At 44.2% G+C, this 27779-nt stretch overlaps 1 protein-coding gene across 2 annotated transcripts in view; it reads left to right on the top strand.

Annotated features, from left to right (window-relative positions):
- Window positions 1–1621: 1621 nt before the first annotated feature.
- LOC119446883 (dynein regulatory complex subunit 6) overlaps window positions 1622–27779 on the top strand; it is a 37756-nt gene continuing 11598 nt past the window's right edge. The window contains exons 1-14 of one of the 2 annotated variants that reach the window (XM_049664478.1): window positions 1622–2464; window positions 3338–3432; window positions 9890–9977; window positions 11148–11231; window positions 11404–11427; window positions 12483–12651; window positions 14383–14475; window positions 16846–16959; window positions 21136–21233; window positions 21856–21896; window positions 22160–22235; window positions 25207–25374; window positions 27070–27118; window positions 27253–27296. In XM_049664478.1, coding sequence (XP_049520435.1) covers window positions 2045–2464; window positions 3338–3432; window positions 9890–9977; window positions 11148–11231; window positions 11404–11427; window positions 12483–12651; window positions 14383–14475; window positions 16846–16959; window positions 21136–21233; window positions 21856–21896; window positions 22160–22235; window positions 25207–25374; window positions 27070–27118; window positions 27253–27296 — 1563 coding nt within the window. In that variant the 5' untranslated portion in view covers window positions 1622–2044. The remainder of the gene's footprint in view (window positions 2465–3337; window positions 3433–9889; window positions 9978–11147; window positions 11232–11403; window positions 11428–12482; window positions 12652–14382; window positions 14476–16845; window positions 16960–21135; window positions 21234–21855; window positions 21897–22159; window positions 22236–25206; window positions 25375–27069; window positions 27119–27252; window positions 27297–27779) is intronic. The other variant, XM_049664479.1, reaches the window with a different exon arrangement.

Below are 27779 nucleotides of genomic sequence, written 5' to 3'. Positions count from 1 at the left end.
TTTCGAATTTTCGTGCCGAACCTGCATATAACGAAATCCTCTTTATAACGAAGCTTTTTGGGAATTTGTCAATTTCGTTATATCCAGGTTTAACTGTAGTACTGGACTTAGGACAGTGCGAATAATCGCTGTCCAGATGGCAGAAACTGGCTTCCTGAGTGACATGGCCTGCTTTACTAAGCAAGTTGTCGTTTTATGCATATACTATGCCTGTGGATTTGAAATGTATCACACTTTGGCTCGAATTTTATATAGGATTGCGCACTTTGACCTTTTGAAATTAGAAGAATATCTATTTAGGAATAGTAACTATTCAATTTGAACACCGGACTGAATAGGACACTACTCGAATAATTATTTAAAATTGTCGAATATTCACGCACCCTTAGTCCAAACGTGGAGTGGGGACTTCCCCAACATGATCACATAGTGGCGGTTCAGTTGGTAGACTTTGAACAATCAAGTGTTCCTGTCATATTGCTCGATGTGTAGGCAGCATCAAACCACTAAGTTGAACGCGACTAATTTGTTATAACGAATACTGTGAATATACGAATAAGAAACGCGTTTTAAATGGCCTTTGGTCGATCGCACCACGCAGGTATGTTTAAAAAAAATGTTGCAGTTTCGCCTGAAAGGCGAAGCATCAATTGCGATAGCAAATTGGTAGAGAGCTATTCGGAGTAGGGATAGTAGTTTTATCGGCTGCATAAACTTGGACACATTCGCTTTCTAACTGAATTGACAAGCGTGGTGTCATCGCGCACAAGCAAACATGAATAGATCACACTGAATGACCGCAGACAACGACTGTCAAAATGCTGACAGCAAGCGCAGGCGCTGCAGCGGGAGAAGAATCGTTCAGTCTATCGCTTCAACGGAAACTGAGCGGCGAATGCACAGCGCATACAGAGGTCAGAGCCGTGTGGAGATAAGAGATGGTGCGGGCGACCGCCACCACAGCCAATGCAAGCGTATTTGTTGGCAGAGTAGAAGCTGCCCCCCCCCCCCCCCTCTCCCCGCGCTGCCTTCCAGCTTTTTTGCTTTCGCGTGGGAGATTGCGTTGTCAGTTCCCCTTGCGCTCGGTTGCAAGATACGCATTTGGTGCCGTAGCACAGCGTCGCCCCCATACCCCCACGGCCTTTCGCGCGACGGTCGCGTTTGCTTTCCGCCGTGCGTTGGCTCTCCGTGATAGCGCGCTTTCACTCGCGCATACGGCGCACGGCGACGATTTTATCGCCCTTGGAATCTATACGGAACCTCACGGCGACGACGACGGCAGAAATCCGGTTGAAGTGTCCATATAATTTCTGTCGCAATAAAACAAAGTGCGTATAGCGCAGAACATGCACGTCATTACTAGTCCGACAGACCTACGTAACCAGCAAAGCAGACGCTCCGTCTGCAGAGCGCGGTTAAGCAGTAGTACAGTGCCTAGAATATACTTATTCTAGGCACTGTAGCAGTAGTGTAACACGGCCGCTGGCGGCCGTGAGTGTAAGCACAGAACACCCATGTATACTCTTAGTAGCGTGACCATGCCATGGAGGTTTTTTTCCTTCCTACATGGACCATGCCAACGTTGCCGTTGGTTGCCGCCAGCTGCGCGGATAACGGCTGCGCAACATCAAGCCGCACGGCCACGCTTCAAGCCGACAATATCCAAATCCAGAGAAAAAGGAAGATGGCGACTTGTTTGTTGTCCCCGTACGGCACAGTTTCCGCACCTCTGTAGGTCTTTCATCACAGACACAGGCAGCGCAGCTTTTCGGAGCGTAACTAAAGCATGCACGGCGTCCAGTCCAGCGATCGCGACAACACCTCGTGAGCGTCGACGGCCATGCATTACGCAGTGACGAAAGGTGCGAAGCCGCCACCGCCACCAGCGTAGTGAAAGCAGCCGCGGCGGCAGCAGTTATCCACTGGGAGATGGTGTGATGATCCGCTAGCGAAGAGGAGCAGCCTCGCTGGGTTTATCGCCGCCGCGCGCAGCGCTCATCCTCTCTCGGTTCGGCTTGGCAGTGCGCGCGACCCGTCGTTCACCATGTTCTCGTACGCGTACCGAATACGGTGCCTGCAGAAACTGCATTCGGAAGCGTTCATGGGTCTCAACGCGGTGTGCCTGCCGGACTGCTTGCCCGCCGGCGCCGTCTACCGATCGAGCCTGCCCGCGACGCCCGTGTCGACGCCGATCCGCGAGAGCTGGATCTTTTCCGAGCAGCAGCTGCGCGAGCGGCTGTGCAAGACCCCTTCCCCTAGAAAGTGTCGCTTCTTCGACCCTAGGCGGTCCGAGTCCGGGCTCAACAGCTTCGACAACGAGTGGCTCGACTCGGCTCGGCGGAAGATGGAGACCGCGATGGACGACGACAAGTCCGACGAAACGAGTCCCGAGGACGCGGACAGCGTCAAGGAGAACGAAGCCTTCTACCAGAAGAAACTTTTCGTTGGCAACATCAGTTATCGGGTGAGTGGTGGTGTCTCTGGGCTGGGTCCAAGCGCTCGTTTTGTGGTCCTTTCCAAAGTGTAGTGCACACTTTTGTTTATGTTTACGCTCCTTTGGACGTTTGCCAACGCCTCTTTTTGCTTCTTGTTCCCCGGCCTAAGTGTATTTAGAAACGCACGTGCTGTTATTTTTATTATCTTCTTTCTTTTCCACTGATTTCATAAGTTTATTTTGTTTGCGTTGCATTGTAGTACTAGTTGGCGTTGCCTAAAACGCCGTTACGCGTAGACGCAGAACCGGCCGGCCTTTCGAGTTCTTCTATCGCGTGGTGCGTCTCGAAACGAGCGTGCTACTGTTTTTCGGCTCGTATCCATCTTTCGTTGTTTTCTTTTCCTTCAAGTGCAGTGTAGTCGTTGTTGTCGGCAAATGCTTAAAGCGAAACTGGCGAGCCCTTTCTGCCACTGAGTACTCGTCTCGCAAGTTGAGGGTATGCGCGCCGTTGCGCAAATTGCGCGAACACGATAGCAGGCCGTCGATAAAACTTCTTTCCACTGCTCTTTTCACCTGTCCTCTTTCTCAGGTTCTCTTCCTGTTTTTTTTTTTTTTTTTTCCCGAGAGTTTGTTGGCCGCTCAAGTTGTCGGCGGCCGCAAATCACAATGGTCACGCGACGGCGCCAAATATTTGTGTGGACGCGCATGCGAGACGTAGTTTGACAGGAAGTGGCACATCAGCGAGACCGATAGCCCACGAGTGCTCGTGTAAATGCTGCCTCTCATAAGAATTATTGGTTTCGTTTGGTATGTACACAATTCTGTATTGTATTTAGAAGTTTCTTTCAACATTGCTGTCAAAGAATTACGAAATATTTTGTTTCCTCTGTTTCCTACCCTCAGGTTACAAAGCGTCAACTGCGTGATTTCTTGAGCAAGTTTGGGAAAGTTGTGGACTGCACCATTGTACAGGACCACATCAAACGTTGGCCCAAAGGGTAATGCTCTAAATTTATCTTTAATTAGATGGGAAATAATGTCATATTTTTTAATATGAATAGTTAGTATCGAATATCAAAGCAAATATTGATTAGTCAAATGCAGACACACATATTTGCTGCAGGAATGGTTATTTCGTTTTAATTAGGTACTACATTTGTACTGACTAATGCAAAAAGATAGCTAGCTATCAGGGACAAAGGATCAATTTTAAACTCAAGTTCACATTTACAGTTGTTATTAAAAATAGCACGAATAGCCTCAACATCTTTACAGTCTAGTTGCAAACAAGGTTTCCATGAATCAATGGCTGCTGTATGACTAGCTTTTCAGAAACTGCTAATGAAATGGTTGTCTAAAAAAAATCGGGAAGTTGTGGGGAAAAAAAAAAAAGTCGCTGGAGGACTTCAGTGCCAAAGACGCAGGTAAAAGGGCCCGGTTGCCAGAAAAACAACACTGGTTGTAGTGTAAAACATAAAACTGCTACATGAATAGACTGCTGAAAACACTAATGGTCAATTCCAATGGCAGAATCGGAGCAGCAGACCAACTCTGCGAGCAAGCACTTCTTTCTGGCATAGAGCTCTAAATCCTCGATTGGAACACAATCTACACTGCTAGAGCACATAGCGTGAGAAGGGAAGTTCCTCTACCAGAATTACCCATAATACCCAGCGTCTTCTTCCACTGTCTGCTGCCAGTGTCATGTGCCTGTCTAATCAGAACTTGAGGAATCCAAGTTGAAGCTGTCACTATTGAGCATCAAAATCAATACAGCACACCACCACAAGTCATCCATGGCGTCTGCCATCACCACGAAAGTGACAACTAAAACAGTGCCACCTAGCACGGTGAGCAAGAAATGACCAAAAATGTATGTGCACGAAGGAAATACATAATGCAGAGTTCGGTCCACTCTGCCCTAAAATCTGCTCTCAATGTCTCATTGGAACACGTGACTCATGCCCTCACTCTGTCATTGGAACACACTTGCTCCAAAAGGAGCAGAAAAAGTTGCTCTGACTCCGCCATTGGAATACAACATAAATGACAGAATACAAGCAAAAATCACAGGTTGTCATGCAGGCATCCGTGGTGAAATTGAAAACAAAGCTTGCATTACCCATTGTGTTAGTGCAGTGCTTCAAAAACCTAATTTACAATATACTTTGTTTAGCAGACGGAGAATAGTAACCAGGACTTTACCAGTCAGTTGCAAAATATTCGGTTAGTTTAGAATATTCGTAAACATTGAATTATGAATAGTTAGTTTGTAATATTTGATTCACATTCGAAACTTCAAATATTCACCCACCCATATTTTAAATCACAAATTAAGCTTGGGCAGAATTAAAGGAATTAGGACATCATGAAATATTATGTGCTGAAGAAATAAAGTAACTGTTTTATGCAATTAGTACTGTGTTGTTTGAAATATAGTTTTGGCATTGCTTTACCATTCCTCATGTACAGCACTCGGTGCGCATGCATTTCTCGCCATTTTGCGTCTGATGTGAACACACTGTGCTTTAGTAAATTACCCTCTTAGATGATGTTCTTGATTCCTAGTTAATATAATGGCATTGAAAAGGCCTGCACACTTGAGGTGTCCCATTGGGATTTCTGGTTTTCTTCATACCTTTTGGCTCACATTGGCTATCATAATATCCTGAGTGATCACATACACTCCTTGTGAATCTAATTTATCGAAAATAGAGGTGTGCGTGATGTCTTGGTCTATAAGGAGAAAAAAAAAAAAGATGTATGAACCAACTTGGAGGAATTATCAGTTGTGACAAATAATCAGTCAATAAGCTTTGTAAGCATTTGTCAATGGTATCCAAGCAAGGGTTACTAAGTTGTACTCATTGATGCAGTCAAAGATGCATCACCATCTCTCAAAAGCAAAATGCAGTTAGCCTCACCTTATAAGCTTTTTCTTCTGAATGGCTGTAGCTGCAGTAACGAGAAGGGAAACAGAGGGGCTTGATTTTTGGTAATCACGACCATATAAAGCCAGCAGGCAATGAAGCCAAGTAAAGCATAGGGGTAATTAGCTGTGGTTGAAATTGAGTTGTTACTGGTGGGGGGGACTGAACCCACAATCTTCGTAGGCGACAAGTTATCTTTTCGTTCACTTTCATTTCCTCTTATTTTCATTTTTTTTTCTATATTTCAATCACAGCTAATTACCCATATGCTTTCCTTGTCTTCATTGCCTGCTGGCTTAATATGGTCATGATTACTAAAAATTGAGCCCCTCTGTTTACCTTCTCCTCGTTCATTTATAGTGAGGGCATCAAATCTGACAGCCTTGGTGCCATTAGGTAGCATACAAGGGTTTATTAGCCACTTGCTCTCCTAAGTTGACGTGTTATTTGACGCCATCGGGCAAAACGGGGTGTTCTACATCCACCTGCCATGACTCTGAGTGGCGCTGGCTAACACTCCCAGGGCTAGATCTAGTACACATAAATACCCATGTTAGTGGACGGGTTGATGGCCGTCACCATAGCACAATTGGTAGGACATTGTACGCACAATGCGAGGATTGTCGGTTCGAGCCCCACTGGCAACAGGTGATCTTTTCGTCTACTTTTATTTCCCCTTTTCTTCATTATTTTCTACATTTCAATTTCAACCACAATTGCCCCTATGCTTTCATTGGCTCCATCGCCAACTGCTGGCTTTATATGGTCATATAGCTATAGTAGTATCATTTAGATACTTATTTAATAAGCACATACCATGTTTGTGCGTATGCGAGGCGTACATGTAGACATGTACAGCTAAGAATGCAAACAAGTAAAATATGCTGTGTGGCAGTGATTTCGAGCTGCCCGTATTGTGCACGTGTAAGCTGTTGCACCGCCAGCAAACGATGACGTCTGCAGGGTTTTTGCTGGGGTGGGCGACTGCTCGTTGTATTTTGCAGAATTTATACTTTACAAAGAATGTAGTGTGGGTGTTGTTTTGAGCATAAGTGATGACTGAAGACATTACAATGTCCTGTTTCATTTCAGGGCACCAAGTGTGGAGTTTAAATAATGTTATTCGTTTCTGTAGTGTTTTGCATACAGTGACTACGTTTGGATTTTTCTTATGACATGTCTCCATGCAAACAATCCTCTCTTCTTCGGCCATCTGTCCCTTGGACTTATTTACCACACTCAGTAGCCAAGTCGAGTTTTCAAACATGCCTCTTTCATTGCTTTGTGCAGTATTATCAGTAAACATGCATGTTGTGAATAGGAACATGCATTTGTCCTTGTCCACATCGTGGTTTGTTTACTTTTCATATGGATGACCACCAATCCCAAATACATACCTACATTAGTAAATATGATTCTGTAGCTTTTTTTACATTTTCCATGACATGTTATAGGGTTGGCTTAACTGGCTTTTTACTGAAAGGACAACCTAAGCAAACAAATTGGAGAGAGTTGACATTGGGCTCAAGAAGTCATTTAGCCACTTCCGACGTGAAATTTTTTTACACAAAAAAGCATTGTTTGACTTTAAAGTGTAGTCTCGTGAGAATGTCCAAAACTACTTTCACATCATTTACTGTCCCAGGGAGAAATTTATGGTCTCGTTACAAAAAGCTGGTATGGGTGGTACAGAAATATGCCTGTAATGCTTGTTTTCTCTCACTCAATGTCCTTTGACTTCGAAAGTAAGCTGTCTTGCATCTCAATGCATTTTGTAAAACAATTGGTATAGCACAAATGAAACATTCAATTTTTGTACATGGATCGGACACAGCCACAAAAGCTTGTTTTAGTGCTCAGCATAGTTAGAAACTGTGTGTTAGAGCTCTGTTTTTGAAATGAGACAGGGTACATGTTCATATGCTCTTGCGAGACAATTATGTGATGCAAGAATGCACCCTGTCTCAATTCAGGGAGTTAAGACCCGATAGCTCTTCACATTGTGACATTCATTTAGGAGAGGTTAAAGCATGATTTTATAATTGAAGCAAGTAGATGTACCAAAAGCATAAATTGACAAGCAAACAGGAAATAACTGATCAGAATGCCTAAACTGATCAGAAGTGCAACATGCAATCACCCTGTAGCTGGCTTCTAAGCATGGGGTGCTTCCAGGTGTACGTTTTGGAGTCTGAGTTAAGCTACTGTTACAAATACAGGAAACCTGGAAATGGAACAACACGTCGGAGTAGTTTCAGAATTTTTTGCGCTTGAATTTATGCCAATAGCACTTGTTCGACAAAAATATTCGGCCTAGCCCCCAGGTTATTTTTCATTGTTGTGCCTGCCGCTTTGCTTCTTGGCATAAGTTTTCCTGAGCTGTTTCATTCTATCAATGAATTAAACTCAGTAGTTGTCGGCCATCCTTGGCCATTGCAATTTGTCCAGCAGTAATGGCAAGCCCTGTTATTCTCTGAAGCATGGATGGTAGTTATAATTATGTTATTGAATGCATAAACACTCAGTATATGCAATAGAATGTCGGTAAACAGAAATAGCTTAATGAAGGGAGGATGGTAAGGTTAAACTGACCAAGAAAAGGAATTTTTAGGTTCTGGAACCCAAAAAATTTTAATATTTTCCTGCCGCGCCCAAACCGCGGGAAAAAGTAGTTGCTACATTCAATTCGTGATGCCTAACATTTATAACAGCGTTAAGACGGTGTATGGCATACAGTGCTGCATCTCTGCACACCTTTCTCTGTAAACAAAACTCTCCACTTCCTTGAGGTTCCATTTAATGAGATTCGACTGTAGTGGATGTTTTTATGTAGATGGTTAGTAACACCCATTCCTTCCTTCCTTCTTTGTTCACTTGCTCATGACATCGTTGAAATACAGTTAAACCTGCTTATAACGAACCTCCATATAACGAAGTTTTTCTATTACCTGCCGTTACTTCATAGAAGCACATGTATTTGAGACCTCTACGTAACGAAGTGGCAGCGGGAGACCCCCCTCGAAATAAAGAATTTTCCCCGGCGACAACCTAGAGATTTTGTTCCAAATGTTGTCATTTTTGCGCAAGCAGCAACCAGAAGCACCTTCTCTGCCGTGACGGAATGCGAAGCGGCGGCGGCGCGCTTGGCGCACTCAAATTCACGGCGACTGCAAGGCGAGAGCAAGCGCACGTGTGCGTGCTTGCGAGCGTGCGCGAGGTGGGCCTGCATCCCTCGACCTGGCGATCTTGCCGCCGTGGGCGTGACCTTTCCCCCTCCCTTCATTCAAACCTGATCCCGCTGCTTGCTGCAGCTGGCCTAGCCCGCCAAGCCGGCACTCTCCTTTTCCAGTTGATGAAACTCAGATGCTCTCACGCTTCTTAAGGCTAACTCTATTCTACCTGTATCTGGCTTGTTTAAGTATCATTTAAGTATTCTCTTCTTTAAATTGCTTAACAAACAGCTTGCTTACGAATTTGTAGACTTCAACTTACTAATACCAATTCCACTAGGTTTGCGCATAATAACAACTTTCTCCTACCTAAATGTAGCACCAACTATGGAAAAATGACGTCCTCGTTTTCAGCGATAAAAATATGGAATGACCTACCACATTCTCTTAAACAAACATCATCATTGAATACATTCAAACATGAATTGAAGTGTTTTATTCTTTGTAAATAGTTTCATGCCCGATAATATTTTGTTCTGTATAGTTACGCCTGTTGATATAGGCATTTCCTTGTTTTTTGCAGCTTACCATTGTATTGTATTTTGCGCGTTCTTTTGTCTTCTTTCAGCGTTAATTTTGCTGCTTTAACCCATGCCTTGTATACATTTTTTTTGTAATTTGAACCGAGGGTCCCGTTGCAGTCTTTGACTTTGGGACCCTCGTCTGTATAGTATCGTCTACATAATCATTGTATTGAATGGGTAATAAACTCAAACTGAAACTGATGTTGCCGATTGAAAAAAAAAAAAGTATTTTTTTCCAAAAATTGGTCTGAAAATTGCCTGCGTGTTAGAATCGAGCACGACCCTAAATTTGCGCTACCATATTGCCATCAGTATTTCAATATGGCCGCCTCCTACGCACTTCGAGCCTAGCTCCCGTAGCTTCGACCATGTGCTGTAGTAACACCAAGTAAGGCGACTTGGTGTCATTTGAGAAAGCTACGTGCCTAACCCAACTTCTATCCTACAAGCATATTTTCGCACCACTGCAATGTTTGCTGCAAGTAACACTGCACGAAACATCACTATAATATATTTGGTTATTTGCAATATACTGCAGACCAGGGTGTGGCCGAAATAGGAGTGAAAAAAAATCTATTGTACATAGACCTCAATGGGATACAGAACAGTTACAAAATATGGTTAAATACAATGCAGGCAGTATAGAACATTTATGGAAAAGCAAAAAATCTTTTTAAGTTGTGTGTTTTCGCTGTCGCCAAGACATTACCCTGCAATTAATTTTCACAACTTTGATCTGACATACTCGCACCTTTTTTGGGGGGTTTTCAGGTATGGGTTTGTGACATTTTCCAAGGTCGAAGAGGCCGAAAAAGCAAGAAATGCTCCCCCCGACCAGTTGGAGCTTGATGGCAGGCAAGTGCTAGTGCCAGTGATGCAACTTTTATCCTCCCGGATCCAATGTTCTGGCTCGTAATGATTGATATACTAAATTTTATTGGTTACAGTATGTTGGAACAATGATGGCAAATATCAAGTAGTAAGCATTTTAGTCAATGTGTTGTATGTGTTCATGTTAATTTCTGCCAAGAAGATACCATGGCCATCACTAAGAAATTATCACTATTCTGTTAAGAATTGAAAGAGTAAAAATAAAATACATTCTGAGTGCTAGGCACTGTGCTATGTTGTCCACTCATGTAGGGGAGATGCGTCATCAGCAGTCAAGCAATCATGACAGCTTTAATTTTCCATGAAAGCCTGAAACAAAATGTTTCATTATCTATATCAATATCCGTATGAGGTGTTGTGCTGACTGCCTTCTTTTAAAATTTAACCTGGCTTAATGTAGGAAAAAATAAAATTAATAATAATGTGTTTCCCCTAACAGTCGATAACTCTATACGTTGATTTTTTAGTAGGGCTTAGTTCTAGCATGTCCAATATGAAGTGGACAATCGTGCAACATTACGAATGACATGTTTGCCCGCATAGTCAAAAAGAGACCTTGTCTTGTAACTCTTTCCTGAACTACATTTTAAAAGTGCCCCATGGCAATTCCTATGACAAGAAGTTGCACTCAGTGCACTCACGTTGACACTGAGTGCGCCTAGTTACAAAATTTAAGCTCTCTAAATGCTGAAAAAGTGTTATTGAAGCACACGGACCACTGAGGGATAGTGTGGGCCTGTGCTTTCTGGAGTTAAGGTCAAGTGGAGGGAAATTTTAGAACGTAGAGGCTAGTATTGTAGATAGGGTTGCCAGCTGTGGAGCGAACGAAGTCAGGACCATTGTTTTTGTCGGGGACGGGGCGAAGGGGGTCAGGAGGGTGAGGGAAGTGCTGTTGACTACGGCAGAGAACTGGGTGACGTGCTGAAATTAGGAAATTTGCAGGTGTTGGATGGTGTCAGCTGGTGCAAGATTGGGGTGATTGGGCTAGATTGGACATAAATATAGGCATAGGCTGATGATGATGACTGGTCTTCTAACGTTACTCTAAAGATGGTACAATTTTATCTTGTTTGGAATGATTATTTCTGATCACTAATCTCTTGACATGTGTTGTGTGTGGGTCTGTGCATGCAGGCAGTTGCGGCTGCTTCCAGCCAACAAGACAAGGGTAACCAAAATTCGAAAGGAGGCCCAGGTGGCAGCTGAGCGAAGGGCCCTTGCTGTGAGTGCTTTTGTCCCCGAGTGCTTTTGTTTGTTAAAGAATGTTCGGCCAGGTATCTATTTGCTTGTTCATTCATTTAATTTCAACATTTGCGTCAGGCTGACTTCTTTCTCTTGTGTCTTGTGAAATTGGTGCATAATTCTTTGCTAAGTTTATGAATTCTGTGCTACAGATAACCATGGAACCAATCCAAAAGGCAAGTATTTGATTACATGGCTATTTCGGGGTTGGAACGATTGTAGTTTACAAAAGTGTTTCCAATGTATAGTGTGGTACAGTATGCTGTTAACAACCTAAGTTTCACATGGATATCATTTATGACTTTCATGGAGCAAAAAAGTGCCCATGTGAACAATGTGCAAGACCAATGCTTCCAGCATTGCTCCTCTCTATCAGCGTTGAAGTGATAGAGCAGTGTTACAAAATTTTTGAATGCAATAAAACAGCAAATAATCAAGCTTGTCCACTCAAAAACTTTGTTTGCAGTGTGTGTCTTGGGCTTAAATGTATGGGCAAGAAAGGGAAGTGAGACCTGTTAATGTTTTCAAGAACCATTTGAATCCTGAAAATTGGAGCCCAAGAAAATGCTTTGCCTCGTGTAAACATGAGCACAGTATATATATAAATATATATATTCACACACACGCACACACACACACCTTTTCCTCTTGGGCACCTAACTTGTCCACCAGGTAGCTCATTTCTGGAAGAAAGATAGCTGTAGGCTTTACGCAGTCCAACTCTGTAAGGCTGGTACCATCCCAGCACACCTTGGTTGCAAAATGGTGCAGCAAGCAGTGGACGCAGTAGGACATGACCAGCAGCTGCTCACTTTCTCTGTCAGGCAGCACTGCTTATGCTAGCAGTGAGGAGGAATAGAGAAAGTGAATAGAATTCAGGCAGCCATCCATTCTGCAAGCATCTGTGAGTGTCATTTCTCTTTTTCTGACCTGCTAGTCGACTGAAGTTGCTTGGTGAACTCTGAGCTTGTTCATTGCAGTAATAAACTATTATTTTTGAAAACTCTCAAAATCTGTTCTTAGTTGTTTATGCAAGTACAGTAGTGCATGTGAACAAGTGACATGGATGGTATGCATGAACGGATGGAAGATGGTCATTGTTGCAGTTGGCCAATTAAGAGTGATAAAAGGATAGTGACAGTGCAAACGAATGAATGAATGACAAGTAATAGTAGATGTCACAGTGTGGTTGCACGGCTGCTGTTGCCAATGAAAGCGTCCCGTGTTGCAGAGGGAACTGGACGGTGATGAAGAGTCAGACATGGAGGCCGACGTGACCCCAGCAACCCCTCCCCCCTCCCCTCGCCGGTCGGTAGACCACATGGACGACCTGCCAGATGACGCCCTGCTCATGGTGCTCGCCTGGCTTGACATCAAGTCACGCATCCGCGTTGAGAGAGGTACGGGCATTTTTTCCCCCTCTCTTTGTCTCGTCTAAGTCGAATAGAAAACTGCTGCTTTATATTTTTGCACTTTGCAGAAGCTTTTGGTCATTATTTTTTAAATTTTTTAACAGTAAGCCAGCCTAAAACATTCGTATTGTATCAGTCTTCATAAAGTATATCATATTACTTTTTATGCCATTTTTTTTTCTCACTACTCCCACATGTAGGTAACTGAGGTATGTTTAATGCTTGCCTTATTATCATAGTTGTGGAGCAAACTACAGCAGCACCCGTCTAGCTTTGCCTCTTCAACACCGTCAAATTATTGATTGATTGAAATTCATTCATTTACTTATTTAACATTCATTGATGAAGCTTAATGTCACAAAGCCTCGCCAAGAGATCTGATGGAAGCCCGTGGAATAATTTTGACCATCTGAGAATCTTCAATCCATTTGCTGCCACCCACCGCACGCACAGGCAGGCATTTCGTATTGTGCGTCTTTTTACCGAAAGCATTAGTATGCTATACGCTCGTTTTTCCGTGCGCCATGAGTGCCTAGGTCAAATATTTGGTGGAGAAATTATGAAACATACATTTATTTACATTTAAAAATAATTCAGATTTTACTCTGTGCATTTTTTGAACACACAGGTGTTTTAGTGTGTGAGAAAGTTTGAAACACTTCGGCATGGGCCGTCATACTCTAGTGAATCTGAGTCACACCTGCCATAAGATTCACTTTCTCTTTCAAAAGAAGGCTTAGAGAAAGTTTTGTCGTCACAAGGCTTGTCATCACTGTCGCTATTGAAAAGGATATCCAATATCTCACGCTCGGAAAGAGCATGCCAGCCACCAGATGATGCCATTTTTTTCTGCCACTCGAGACGATCAAAAACAAGCAAAAACATACAAAAGTGTGTTCAAGCAATACAGGTAACTATTGCCATCTGTTGGTCACACATGCAATCATGCTCAGATAAACAGACGAGTGCTGCCATCCATCAATAGCATCGACAAGTGCAAAATGCAGGTGCACCCAGCGATTTGCTGGCTTTGGCAGCGAATGGGTTAATGTGTCCAGTGCTCAGTGACTCAAATGCGATAATTGGCCCGAATGGTGGCTGGCATTTCTTGCGCCACCTGTTGGCACTGGGGACACTGAGCTGATGCATTGTGGTACAGTATATGATGAAAGCGAGGGCCTTTGCTACACATTGACTCTGTATTTGGCCTCCTAGCAATCACTCAGTGCTCAACTGTGGTGCAAAAAGCTCCAGCCACCCTGCCAGCCAAGCACTTCTTACTTTTTCTCTTATTTGCATCTGCTCACTTCCTGTAAAATGATCCACTGGATCATTTTTTATTCTGTATTATTCGTTGTCGCCCTGTAACTGAGTGATGTTACGAACAGTGTATCATTCAAATTGTGTTATATACCTAAATGCACATAGTCACTGAAAGCAAACTGATAAGCTGGATGTGAAAAATTATTTCACCAAGAAAGCTGTTGGATGGCCATCTGTAAAAGTATACTCACCGGAAAAGACCGAATTGTCAAGAGGAAATAAACCTTGAAAGAAAAATTAACACGTTGACCGCAAGTTATACAGTTAACAGCTTGCATGTGTGAGCTTTGCATGTTTGAGTTTTGCAAGAGGAAAGGATAACCTTTAGAAGGTCTGGTGATTATTATGTGACATGCGGTGATTTTTTCATTCACACATCTGCCGACGTACTCCCAGTTTGCCAGCGCTGGCGGCGGCTGGCACTCCGTCTCTGGAGGTCCCAGGACAAGCTGTCTTTCTCGGGTGTCTTCTCGATCGGCGACGGAAGGCGTGAGTGGGCTGCATCATTTTGTTGTTGAGCGGTTAATAGGGAGGTTATTTTGTAAACATCTGAATTACACTTTTGGGGCATGTTTCTATAGCAATTGGACCTGTTAGTGTATGGGGCATATGATGCACCGTACAAGCCAAAAGTGTAACTTCTGGAGCATAATAGGCGCAGTTAGACCAGTTTTGCCAGAAAAGGTACTCAATGTCAGTTGTGCATGCATGGTTTCGGTGCCATCAATGAGGACCTGAACTAATTCTGGGAACCCCACTTCCCCACACGCTGTATTGTGTGTGCAGGTCAGATACAGGCAGCTCAAAACACAAATGTAGCAGATAGCTGTTGTCTAAATGATTTATGTCAGACAAGCAAGTTTGGTGTCACTTAGAACGGAAAAGCTTAATGTAACACTTGCTGCAGAGTGCACTTGCCAGTGTGTGCACTCATTGAACTCTCTTCGCTGTGCTAAGTGTGTAGCCTCGATAGCAGTGCTTCAGGAATAAATTTTAAAAATACTCAATGCAATGTCGGCATTAATGAAGAGACGACTTTTCTGTGATTTTAAATGTTATGAGCATCCTTGTGACATCAGTGAGGCCAAAACATGCTTGAAATGTTCATTTTTTGGCGCCCATCAAATTGTCTGACACGAGAGTCTGCCATTGTGGCTGCCTGGATTTTGGAAATGTTCCCTGCTTGTATTGGCTCAAAACAAATAACCGTGTTAATGAGATTATAGTATTTCTTTCCTTTATTGTAAAGTTTCTTGCAACAAGTATTTTGATGAGAAAGCATCAAATGGCCCATTCAGCAAAAAAGCCGGCGTCTGTAGTCTGTAGCAGTGAAACTGCACCTAAAGTCCCATTGTTGGCGATGCCACGTCACGAGCTGCGCCTCGACAGAGCGGAGTAGGCGAAAGGGAACACTTGCTACTGCAGTAGCTTGCCAGGTGTTGCGTGAGGAGGGAGGGCATCCCCGCGATGCCACGTCACGCTCGCTCTCGCTCTCTGAAGCCGGCGCGTGGTGCCCGAGCCAGCACTGCAGGCTTGCTGGCTCGGGCAGCACATACCACTATGGAGTCTGAAGCATTTACATCGACGACGGTCACAAACTCGGCAGTAGCGAAACGTGGCCGTCCACACCGGTACACCGCAGGCGAAGTAAAGGAGCGGAAGAACGCTGCAAAACTAGCGAAGAGGCAAGCAGCAAAATCCCCCATCATCATCAACTTTCCCAATACACGCCGCGCGGAACGAGCAGTGGCACAGCGTGCTCAGAGACAGCACAAAGCCGTTGGAAAGTGTGAGGTGGAAGCGGATTGCCAAGCAAAGCATCTCAAGCGGCAAGAGGACGAAGCCCTTCGACAACGTGATGCCGAAGCAAAGTGTCACACTAGACAACACGAAGCATTAATGCTTTCGCATTCACAACTCATAAGAAGTGCTTAGGTGTCCTCGGATTTATTTTTAATAGAACAGGACCCATTCCTGAAACTCAAAATGATGGAAACCGCATCAAGGCCTATGGCTTCATAGACAGTCATTGTCATCAATCGCAAATGACACTTCGTTTTGATGTCTAACACCGTGCCAGCAAAGTGACACTCAGTGAAGCAAAGTGCAATCCCTCAAAGTGTCACTAAATTTGCCTGTCTGACTGGGGTATTATATGCAATGCATTGGAAAAAGAAAAAAAAAAAAAGTCTGGTAGGCTCTGGTGGTGTATTGCAACATTCGCATGGTGCACTTGAGCCCATTGCAGTTCTTTATCTTCTTGGTTATATTTTGGAGTGGATAAAGCACTGCACCATTTTCTGTTTGCATTCAGCACAATTAAGGTGATAATTAAGGTATAATTGCCCTACATATGCACCACGCAGCCTTTCCTTCTTTGTCAAGGCAATCATAATGTGCTTTTTGGCAGGTTCCTAATATTTCTGGTGCTGTGGTACAGGTTCATGTAATGTATGCACATGAACACTTGAGAATTGCTATTGTGGAAGTTTAAAATGCAGAAGTGCAATCACCAATTCTGCCAACCTGTAGTAATAGCATGGACAGCATCCATTATTTAGAATGTCTAGGCTGTCCACTATCATATTCAAATTTACAGCTCACAGTGTAAGTGGGTTGATTTTTGTCGGCTATTTTCGCGATTTTTGTGACTGGTCTACAATTTTGAAGTTCCCATAAGCATTGCAGTGCAGCCATGTGATCAGATGTAATGTCCAAAATTAAGTTTAGAGTTCCAGTATGAAAGAAAACCACGAACCTTGCAAAAAGATTTCATCGACATGCTTTCCTGTTTTTCACAGGCTGCCACATGTAGGCGCTGGGCAAATGGCTAGGCTAATTCATGACTTGTTTGTGCAGCGCTGACTGTGAGCATTCTCCGAGCCCTCTTGGTTCGCTGCGGTGAGTCCTTGCGCAGCCTGGACTTGCCGTCTGCTTCGCACGCCCTCGACTATAAGGCAGCTGAGGCTATCAGTAAGTGTGTCCTGCCAGTATTTGCAGTAATGTAGTGCGCACGCCTTTTCCCCAGATTTTCTGTACCTTGAGGTGCCTGCCATGTTCCTTATAACTGGCAGCCAGGGTCAACTACCGTATTTACTCGCATAATTCTCACACTTTTTTTCACGACAAATTGATGCAAAGTTTGTGGGTGTGATAATTACTTGGGGAAAATTCACTGCGACAACATACAAAGCGCTAAAAAAAGTCTTGTTGGTGGCTTTCAGCTTTTTGTGCTGCCGTCGCCAGTAGCGGACGCAAAACTCGTTGACCCCAAAGTGACGTTTTCCAGAGCATGTTCAATCACTTTCAACTTGAAACCAGCCGTGTAGCTTCCTTATTGACCCATAGCGAAGCAACACAAAGGAAAACAATGCCGATGGCAGCTACTCACGTGCTACCGTGCATGCTACCAAAGTTTCGCAATATGGCGAAAATCTCGCCACTTGTGGCATGGCTTGCATTGGACTAGGGCTGCATGTGTTGATAGTGTGCATGATGCTTAAGAGACGGCGCCGGCTAACATACACTATCATCATCAGTGGCCGGAACAAGCAGGCAACATCTGCTGCTGCAATTTTTGAGGGTGCAATAATTACTCGAGGGGAACCCTTATTTTTGATGGGCAATGTGTGGGATGCGAGCATTATGCGAGTGTGAGGATTACGTGAGTAAATACAGTACGTGGGCATCGCATAGACTGGGCTTTGTCTCAGGAATTCTGTGCATTGCAGTGTAAGCTACGGGGCATGTCAGCAAATCAGGAATTGGAAGCAACTGCACATCTCAAGCAAGGTACTCTCGAATTGTGTGCCACCAAAGCTTCAATTATCATTCTATGCAGCCAGCTTTTGCAGTGACAGTTTCTAGCACAAAAAGATTGGTAATGGAAAAAAAGAGAGGAGACGGGACAGAGTGCTGGTACTTCAACTTTGATATATTGAAGTACTAGCGCTCTGTCCTGTCCCCCCTCTTTTTTCCGTCATGTCACAGCAAAAGCAGCAGCACCAACTAGCCCAACTCTCTTCTTTAGTTATTCAGCCAGCTCTTCACACAAGGAAACTAGCGGTAGATAGTGGACAGGTCCTTCTGTCTGTATTTCAGTCCCTCTTGAATCACGACATCCCTAGTTGTGGCTGCAATGCATGGAGTTAATGAGATTGTGTATGGCTTAAGGGGGGACGTGGCTTTCGATACCAACTTTCTTATTTCTGTGTGGATCTTTATGAAAATTGGCAGACTTATCAGCAATGTTTTTATGATACTACTGTATAAATTTCATAAAGATATCTTTAGAACTTTTTTATGTACAATATTTTTCTCCTTGTGGCCTTGTTCCAAGCCTGAGTCACTTATAAAATACGATAGAACACTTGTTCAAAGCACTGTGCATTCTAAGATGAATGGTTGAGGTCGTGACACTCTTAGATTTTTTTATTTTCAATGCATTTTTTTTTAGTTCTCATTTTTAGGAGGTGACTATACCACAGGCCTTTAGGCTGTGAGCAAGTAGTCGAATCGTTAATTGTAGTAAAGTAAAACTGGAAAAGCAAGAGTGTCATGCCCTGGACAGTACATCCAGGAATACAGGGAAAAAAACGGAACTGAAATAGACCTAGTGGTCACAAAGAAATCAGTGGAACAAGCAAAGCAGGAAGCAAGAAAAGTCGTTTTGAGAAAAAGGCTTTCAAACTCAAACTCAGCCTTCAGATGTTTTTGAAATGTTTTATGATGCAACCATCTATGTGAGACATTCATTATTGACCAGAAATCGGTCTCGCCGATTTCTGGTCAATTATGAATGGTCAATTATGAAAACAGCCTGTACAGCTCTCATATTTACATCGAAAATTTTGCGACCTTCCTTTCGCGGTGACAACCACTCCTTCGCGACACCGCCGCAAAACGCGCACGTCAGTATCATTTGCGCTGCTAATCCAGGTCTTGTTCCCAGCTGAACTGAAAGTCCCGGCTGGGAGCACTGCTGGCACTCATCTTTGCCGAGAAGCGCGTTCAGGGCTGTCATTTGAACGATAAGAAACTCCCCCGCTTCTTCCGTACTGGCAAGCACCTTCACCTGTCAGTTCCATTTTCCGAGCGGTCGCAGACAACGAACTTAGTTTTGCTTGCACTTTCACGGCGACCTCTCGGGATGCCTCGACCGATACAAAATGCGGCTCCAGGCGTGCCTGAACGGTGCCGCCCGTACTTGTGGACGGCGTAGCAACATCGTGCGAAGTGCCGAGACGAGAACCAGAAACATCCGAGGCGCGATCGGTGGATGCATCCGACGATGTGGAACGCGGCACGACACAAGCTCAACTCTCGTGACAAACATCTCGTGCTGCTCGCAGGAGATGTTTCGCCCGCGAATGAAGTGCCAGAGAGCAACTCCTCAACATTGTCGACACAAGTAGGCATTCCGGCCGCATGTGAAGTGCTCGGCGGCGGCTCCTGCATGGCATCATCGGCACGCGTACGCATCCTGGCCGCGTGTGGAGTCCTCGGCTAAGCGTCTGTGACTTCTTTGCTATGCTGCACAGTACTGCCAGGCGACCTTGAAGCAGTCTTTTTCACCGTCGGCGATTTTCGCTTACGAGTGCCGTAAACATGAGCCGTCTTGTACTTCAGCGGTCACCGACCCATGGTCAACTTCCGAAACTACGCCCCGCAAGCGCTACTGATGAATGCGTCGAGCCGTATGTCTAGAGTAGCGTATCACAACACAAACCAGCTTCCGAAACTACGCTCCTCAGGATATGTCCAGAGGCGCATATCACAACACAAGTCAGCTACATTCCGCAAGTACTGGCGATCCTGACGAGCTGAGATGCCAAGAGGCGCTTATCACTTGTGGAGTCCGCTGCCGAAACTACGCTCCGTACGTGCTCACGGAGATGGCGAGGCGATTGTCAGACGCGCGAGTCACGGGCGATATCAGATGAAAGCTTCTTCAGAAAAGCTTTTTTTTTTTTTTTTTTTTTTTTTACACCGCACATACAGACGAACACCGCACGCCGAGAGGCGCGGCAGGCCTGGCGGCGCGGTAGCAGAAGACGCGCAGCGCCAACGAGACCAATGGCGAAGCTCCAATTGGCCACGTGACGGCCGTGGCCAATCGGAGGCCTCGGAACGGCCTTGAATCATTTGCTTTTTGTGCGCTTGCTTTTGAATGGAGGAGATGGCAGAGCGGCAAATTTAAAGACGGAGAAATGCGCTTTCCAACAAGGGCAAAATGGCGGCGCTCGGTTGCGCCGTTGCGGAGATATCGCGGCTCGAAAAACGCCGTTCTTTCGCGATTTCCGCTGAATTTTTTTGCGACGTTGGCTGATACAAAAATTTTTTTGAGCACTTCTACGCGGTTTTCAGCGTTCATATTTCGGAATCAGATAAAAAAAGAGTTATAGAAACGGAATATATGCTTTTCAAAAAATTGATTTTTTGGTCATTTTTCGCGATACGAAAGCCGCGTCCCCCCTTAAAAGGTGCAATGTGCGGGCTTTCCTTCGAGGCCTGTTTGGAACCACATATAGGGCAAATGTGCAGCGTGATGACGTGTGCTATACGCGTCGTCACACTATACAGACGCGTGCAGCGTGCTATACAAGTATTGCAGTCTAGGCCAACGTAGGCCCTTCTTTCAGCAGTATACCACTTTTTTAGCTTCTACAATATGTAAATTTACTGTTTCTGTGCATATGAGGGGGTCAAAGAAGCTCACTTGTGGACTGTCATTAAATGCAGGTGTCTCAAACTTTTATGTGGTGTCGAACCACATATACAGTACAGCTGCAATCGGCCCATATTGTGGGGCCTTTAAGAAGCAGGAGCAAGTGGCTAAGCATCAGGCAGTGTAGATATATCATGACATGGCTGAAAGCTTGGGAGAGCCATGCAGGCTGCGTATAAGATTCGGCGAGCCACTTATTTTGAGACTCCTGACATGGTGTACCAGGATTACCCTTTCGCATCGATAAAGGGCTGGCAGCCAAGCTTAGTGCTTTGAAAACAGAGAATTAGCATCAAATCTGTAGCGCAATTACGAATACAGTGCAAGTTCTTGCATGAAAATTATTGGGAAGACAGAGTAAACCTGTTGTTGTAGTGTATACTTAACTATTGCTAGGCTAACTTGTGATGCGGACCCTGCAGGCATGCTGTGCCCTAACCTGGAGTACCTGGATGCGTCTGGTGTGCAGCTGACCAATGTGTCTGTCCAGCAGCTCGCCCAAAAGTGCCCAAAGCTCAAGGTTGGTGAATGATTCAGTGCGGTACAATATTTTTTTGTTTATGACAGATTGGCAGTTGCACTTTGGGTTATGTTTTAACTATGCTTCATATAGAATGAAAGATTTTTTTTTGTCTTTTATTATTGATTGCGGCAACCTCAACCACTACATGAAGCAGTTGCGTAAAAAAAAAAAAGAAAGGCAGCCTCTTGATACCACAGGGAGAATGCGTAACATGCACGGGACAGGGCATGTGCTTGTAATGAAGCAAGAGAAAATGTCGTAAAGGCACAAATGCACAGAACTTTCTAAACATCTACTGCATAATATGCTTCATATGCAAGCCCTGGTCTATGTACGCGTGGTCGTGCATAAATACACATTGCTTTATGCAAGAACATAGTTTTAAAAATAGCTGTGGTTTGTGTTGAAACCGTAATATTTTCATGGTTTATTTTGCTGGATGATCAGTAGTATCCCCGCACATTGCAGTTGCGGTTGCATAACATTTGAATGACTATAGTCTGTCTGAGCTGCACAGAGTTTGGATACATTGTATTAAATTGATACTGTAATTTTGTCCTGTCTTTCTGCAAGGCTTATTGAGCTAATGCTGTACCTTGTCGTTTGTTGCCTTTTTCAGACTGTTTTGCTGAAAAGGTGTAGCGACGTCGGGGAGAAAGGGTGAGTCCCTGAGTATGCCCTGCATTAGTGTTGCTGCACGTACGCAGTGTGCTTGTTGTGCTGTACCTCTTTCCTTGTGTTTGTATTGTTGTGCCAACAGTTTTGAAAACAGTGACACAAGCTTCTGTTGCTTGTCCATTAATTCATACTAATTTTATTGATATGACCTGGGATTCTTTTCTTGTTTGTGTGTATGTAGTGTTGCTGTGCATATCTTATTTTATGTAAACATGTTCAGTATAATTTAAGTGTCTTTTTTTCAGGCTTTGGTGGCTTCTTCATCTGTGCAAATATTTAGAACATTTGGACTTGACTGAATTGCACAAGCTATCTGGTCAGGTAAGAAACTTACATTACAGTAAAACCTCGGTAATTCGAACTCAGCTGGATTGCAAGAAACCTTGAAATTAAACGTAGTAGTTTCGAATTAACTGAGAAAAGGAATTTAGAAAGAAAAATGGCAGAACTGCGCAACACAAGCTTGTCAGGCTTATTTTCCTCGTAGCATGACTACTCGTAATCACTTGTAGGTCAATTACTTGTAAATAATGCAAGATTGCTTGATACGGTAGTTTGCTCCACCAAAGGTCACGATCTCTAGCCTGCTAATCATGCGCAGTGTCTCGCAGGCGCCACTGCTACACTCAGTGGAGCTGTGGACGATGTTCAGGGACTCGATAACTATTGCTAAAGTGGGCACATGATTGTGCTAATTATCGTCATTGCCATCGCCTACTTGCACACTGTCGGTGACTTTGTCTTACGTGAAAGTGTGCGATACCTGTACATCCGCTTCCATCTTCAAGTAGTCGACGAAGCCTAGTCGGCCTGGTTTGTCACTCTTTGTTGCTGTCTTCGTTCGTACACTAATGGAAATATGCACGTGGCTGAGATTTTTCATACAGCAGAAATCGTACGCACACAATGCACCAGCAGTGGAGAAAACATGACAACACGACAAAACATGCGACGCAGGTAGTATTTACATAGAAAAGGCCAGAAGCGGAAAAGCAGAAGTACCCTGTTTATTCTGATGATGATGATGATGCTCTGACTTTGTAGCAGACAGAAACGCCTACAATCAATGGACACCGTCAGCTGTACAGGTTATCAGCGCCCACATCGTGGAATCAAGCGCTTGCTTAAATTTCAGTCCCAGTGACAGCTCTTTTGGAGTCTGATCTCGAAGGCCATGCATTTACTGTATTTACCATATTTTTCTGCATATAACTCGCCATGGCGTATAACCCGCAACCCCAATAACAACAACCCGGGAAAAAAAAAGAAGAAAGCCGCGCGTGTAACCTGCGGAAACAACTGCGTACAACAACGCTCAAATCATTGCAAGAACAGTCTCCATTCGCCGATGCACGACTCATCTGCGCTGTATCTTCGGCCAGTGGCTCATTACCTCCCCTTCTTTGGTGATGCTGATAAAGCTGGATTCATACGATGAACTTGATTGTGGATGAACCAGTCTCTTAACATGTGACGTGAGTTGGATCACTTCACACCTGGCATTCACACGACAGAGAATGACAGCGCGTACGGAGCAGTTCATGCATGGGCAACGGCGACGGAGCAAATGTGACAAAGCCGAAAATCACCACGGTGAAATGGCTCTGCCACCGTATCGTGAAGCGCTTCGCACGAATAAGGCAGCGCCGCCGGAACAGTGATGTACAGTTTGCTGGCGTTGCATGCACTATTCGCTTACTGAATGCTAAATGGCGACTCGTAAAGAGGGAGGAGAAGGGAGTTTGAACATGCAGACGTGGGGAGAGGGGGAAGCTGTGCTTGCACGGCAGCGCAGCACGCACTGCCGTGAAGCACACCTCAACTGTGGCTTCACGGCAGCGCAGCACGCACTGCCGTGAAGCCACACCTCAAGACGAAATCTGCCTATGTAACCCACACCACACTTTTACTGTTAATTTTTAAACATTTTTGGTCCGCGTTATGTGCGCGAAAATACGGTACACAAATCTAACATGCACTTTTTTCAGAGAAAATAAGTCCGAAAATTGGCTGCACGTTACAATGGATATAAAGCCAAAACCGTGTTTTCAGCATTGGCAATAATCTGCTGTCAGAGCCGTCAGACAAAGCGTCATAGTCATCACAAGAAGGTAACAGAGAACGTATTTGTGAAGGTGGTTGCGAGTTAATTTTGTGCTTGACTACGATCTGTAGCGGTATTCTCAATCAGTTATGTTCTGAGATACTATCACTTTTATCGACTTGGTGCCGGATGCGTCGGCATATACAGCCGCCGGCGTTTCTGGCGCTGTGCCAAGCTCACTATCTCTGCACATTGCCAAGAACGCTCTCAGCTGCATAGTTCAAGATGTCCGATGCAGAGTCTGATAAAATCTTGCGAAAGTGATAGTACTAGTGGTATTTCTGAAAGTGATTGCTTGAGAATACCACTCGTATGTGCTTTGTATCTGTGGTGAATATAGTATAAATGGCAACGACAATATGCCGCCTACATTATGAAAACTCATTTTAAAAAACACTTGCCTTCGGTGAAAGTAAAGTCTGCACATCTCGTTTTTTTTTTTTTCTGATGCCGAAAGTGAGTGAGGGGCATGTTTTTTAAATAAATTGGCCGCAGCTTACATTCAGCTGCACTTTTATTTTCTTTCTTTAAACCTGCTAAAGCTGAGTGCGCGTTATATTGGGAGGCGCGTTAGAATCGTACAGTAGGTACTGCAAGTGCTTGAAATAGTCAACATTAGAAGCAGATGCAGGAGCCAGAAACATGTCATGGCCGCCATATTTTTACCACCGCCTCCGAGATGTGCATCGCAGCGTGCCGGTCTCGGCGGTCACAACCGTAAACTACAAATTATCCGGGTGGATGTACGCGGTCTCTTCATACTGGTAAAATCACATTTCAAATTATAGTACTCCACAAATTCTATGAAGTAGCAGAGTTTCATAATAAACCGAGATCATATTATTGAAGTTTTATTGTATTCACATTTAGGGGTGCTCACAATAGCTTTTGGAACATTGAAGGCATGACAAAAGCAGGATTTCACCAAGTCTGAGGTGTGCAGCTGGTATAGAAAGGTTCATATGCGAGTTCACTATGCATTACTGCTTGATTGATGAAATTTAATGCTGCAAGGCAAATCAGGGAACGCAACAGCAAATGCAGCATTGGAGTTCTCCCAAAGATTGGTATACCACACTGTTGTGTACTGTTGTAAGATTTCGTGTGACTTGGTGCCGAGACGCGTCAAGGATATGGCTGCTGCATTCTAAGGGAAATTACGTGCATTCCTGTCTCTGCCGCATGCAGTGTTTCCACATGGCAGGAGTTCGGTTGCGTCGTCTCGTGCTTCGTGGCTGTTCAGGCTTGACAGCTACGGGGCTCTCCAAGATAGCCACCAAGTGCTGCTTCCTGTCGGAGTTGACGCTGAGCGACTGCCTCCAGATATCGGACCACGACCTGCTTCTACTGTGCCAGGTGCAGTCAGATGCCCTTATTTGTCATTTCTTTTCATACAGATGTTCCTTGTCACTGACTGAGCAGTTAGTCAGACCCGCATATACTAGTTAGAACACCGTCCGAGGAGTTCAAGCGCAACGCTACAGCTTGCTATCGCAGTCACTGCTTAATTGACAATTTTTTGCTGATAGCAAATGTACAGGGCATGCTACAAGTAGAACCTCGGTGATACGAATCTCACGGGGTTACGTGAAATGTTCGTATCACCCAAAATTCGTATCATCAAAACATACACAAAATCAAGAAAGAATTAATTCATTTTTACCAGCAAAAATTCCTAATAGTGGAACCCCGTTGATACCTCGCTGCTGCGTTTTCCCGGCTACTACGTCGCGATTTCGCGGTCCCGACGTAAATCCTACATTGACTTCCATGTAATAAGTTCCCCTTGATACGTCGCCAATCTGTAATTTCCCTGCTTCTTACGTTGCGTTTGAATGTGGTGGTCACATAAATTTAGCGGTGCAGCCAGCTTGTACATTGCAACAAGTGACCAGTGCGTTGCAACAAGCGGCCGGCACATAGCCGATACGGCGCGGCCGCTGCATCACATGGCCGTATCTTGAAAGCGAACTGCGACATGCGCAAAGTGCAAGCCCGCGCACGCCTCATTTCAAAATGATCTGCGATGTTGACAATGTGCGCCTAGTGCCGGATAGCTTAGAATGCGCTGTGCATGACCAGACGGAAGTACGTAATTATCGAAATTTGAAAGCACATTTTTGCTTACTTCAGCTTGTTTATGAAACTATGTCAATAAATATACACAGTAACAGTAGGAAGAAGCGCACTGATCCGAACACTCTTCTTGATTGATGTTGGCGATTGACCAATAGCTGCCCCATATGGGAATCTGCTATATTACGAAATAAAGCAGCCCGAAAAGAGTGAGGAGCAGGCACGTTTGAGAAAAAGTGACTGTGAACTTCGCTTGCGAGCTCCACGCACCACACACTATTGCAAAATTGGGCTGAGATGTTCACAGCAGCGCATGCTATCCGCGGACTGTGTTTTTTCACCAAGCCCGAGGGGTGGTTCAGGACCCCTTTAAACCCGAGTAAACTCCCCTTGAACTTGAATAAGCCCCATGGCCCACCCGCAGCTTCTCATTCGCACAACGACCACTGGCCCTTGGGTCATCCCAGATGTCTTCAACGCACATCACCAGCTATGGGACTTGACTTTGGTCGCACAGTGTTCACTCTGTTTCTCTTTTCCTGTTTCTGTTGCCCCTTTCCCTCACCCCAGTGTAGGGTAGCATACCGGACACTCATCTGATTTACGTCTCTGCCTTTCCTCTCCTTGCTTTCTCTCTCTCTCTTAAACCCGAGAAAATTGGGTGTGCATTAGATTCGGAGGCGAGTTTGAATCGAGTAAATAGTACAATGATTGTAATTGGTTACTTTTTTTTCTGTAACGTGTACAAGTCTGATATATACACACCTCATTCTCATTTAAGATGTGTCATTTTAGGTGTCTGTGCACTGTAATAAATGTTTAATTTTGCTAGGGTGGTCATAAATATTTCACTTTCTGCACAGCTTACACTTTGTCTAATTGTGTTTGTGGTGCCTTTCTGCCTAAAGCACCTACAGAAAAATAGTAATATTTTTAGCTGCTGCCTCTTTTTATTTTTTCTCCTTATGCAACCAGAACCTGAGGGCACTAAGGGTGCTCCACCTGTCGGGATCATTCCTCAATTGTAAGCAGGCTTTTGAATTATTCTTCTTTGCATTGTTAGATGTATGGTTTTTTGTACTGCCTTGCATATGTTGGTGTTCACAGTTTACTAGTGGCTGATTGGCTGTCTCTTATTTTTAATTTTTCCCCCTGCAGTGACTGGTGACAGTATTGGCGCCATTGGCCACTTGCCCCTCTTGGTAAGCAGCTAGTGGAATTGTTAACTTTACTGTGATGTTTATTTTTCGCTCAAAAAAAGAAGAAAAAAAATGTTCTCTCACTTACTGTTGTTTCTAACCTACCCTAGTTTCTCTTTATTTTATTCCTTGCATATATTTTTCACCAGAGTTACTATCATAATCATTTTTTTGATCCGTTAGGAAATTTATACAGCAGCATAGTTTTTCTTCATAAACTTCACTCCTTACCCTCCCCTTTTTAATAGTTTTCATGCAACACTTCATTGTTGTAACTGTCGCATATTATTTTTTGAGTTTTTAATTGCGAGCTTTCTTTCTTGAGGTCGTCTTCATCTTCTTTTCTCTTCATTACTTTTTTATTTTTACTACCATTGATTAGTTCTGAAATACATATTGTCTTCGTGCACAAGCAAGGCCAGTGTAGGCTTGTAGAAGATGTCAAGATATACTGTGTGTATCACACAAGCAAAAAAAAAAAAAAAA

Source organism: Dermacentor silvarum, chromosome 3, assembly GCF_013339745.2.
Source record: "Dermacentor silvarum isolate Dsil-2018 chromosome 3, BIME_Dsil_1.4, whole genome shotgun sequence".
Lineage (NCBI taxonomy): Eukaryota > Metazoa > Arthropoda > Arachnida > Ixodida > Ixodidae > Dermacentor > Dermacentor silvarum.
This window is presented reverse-complemented; position numbering and strand designations above follow the sequence as displayed.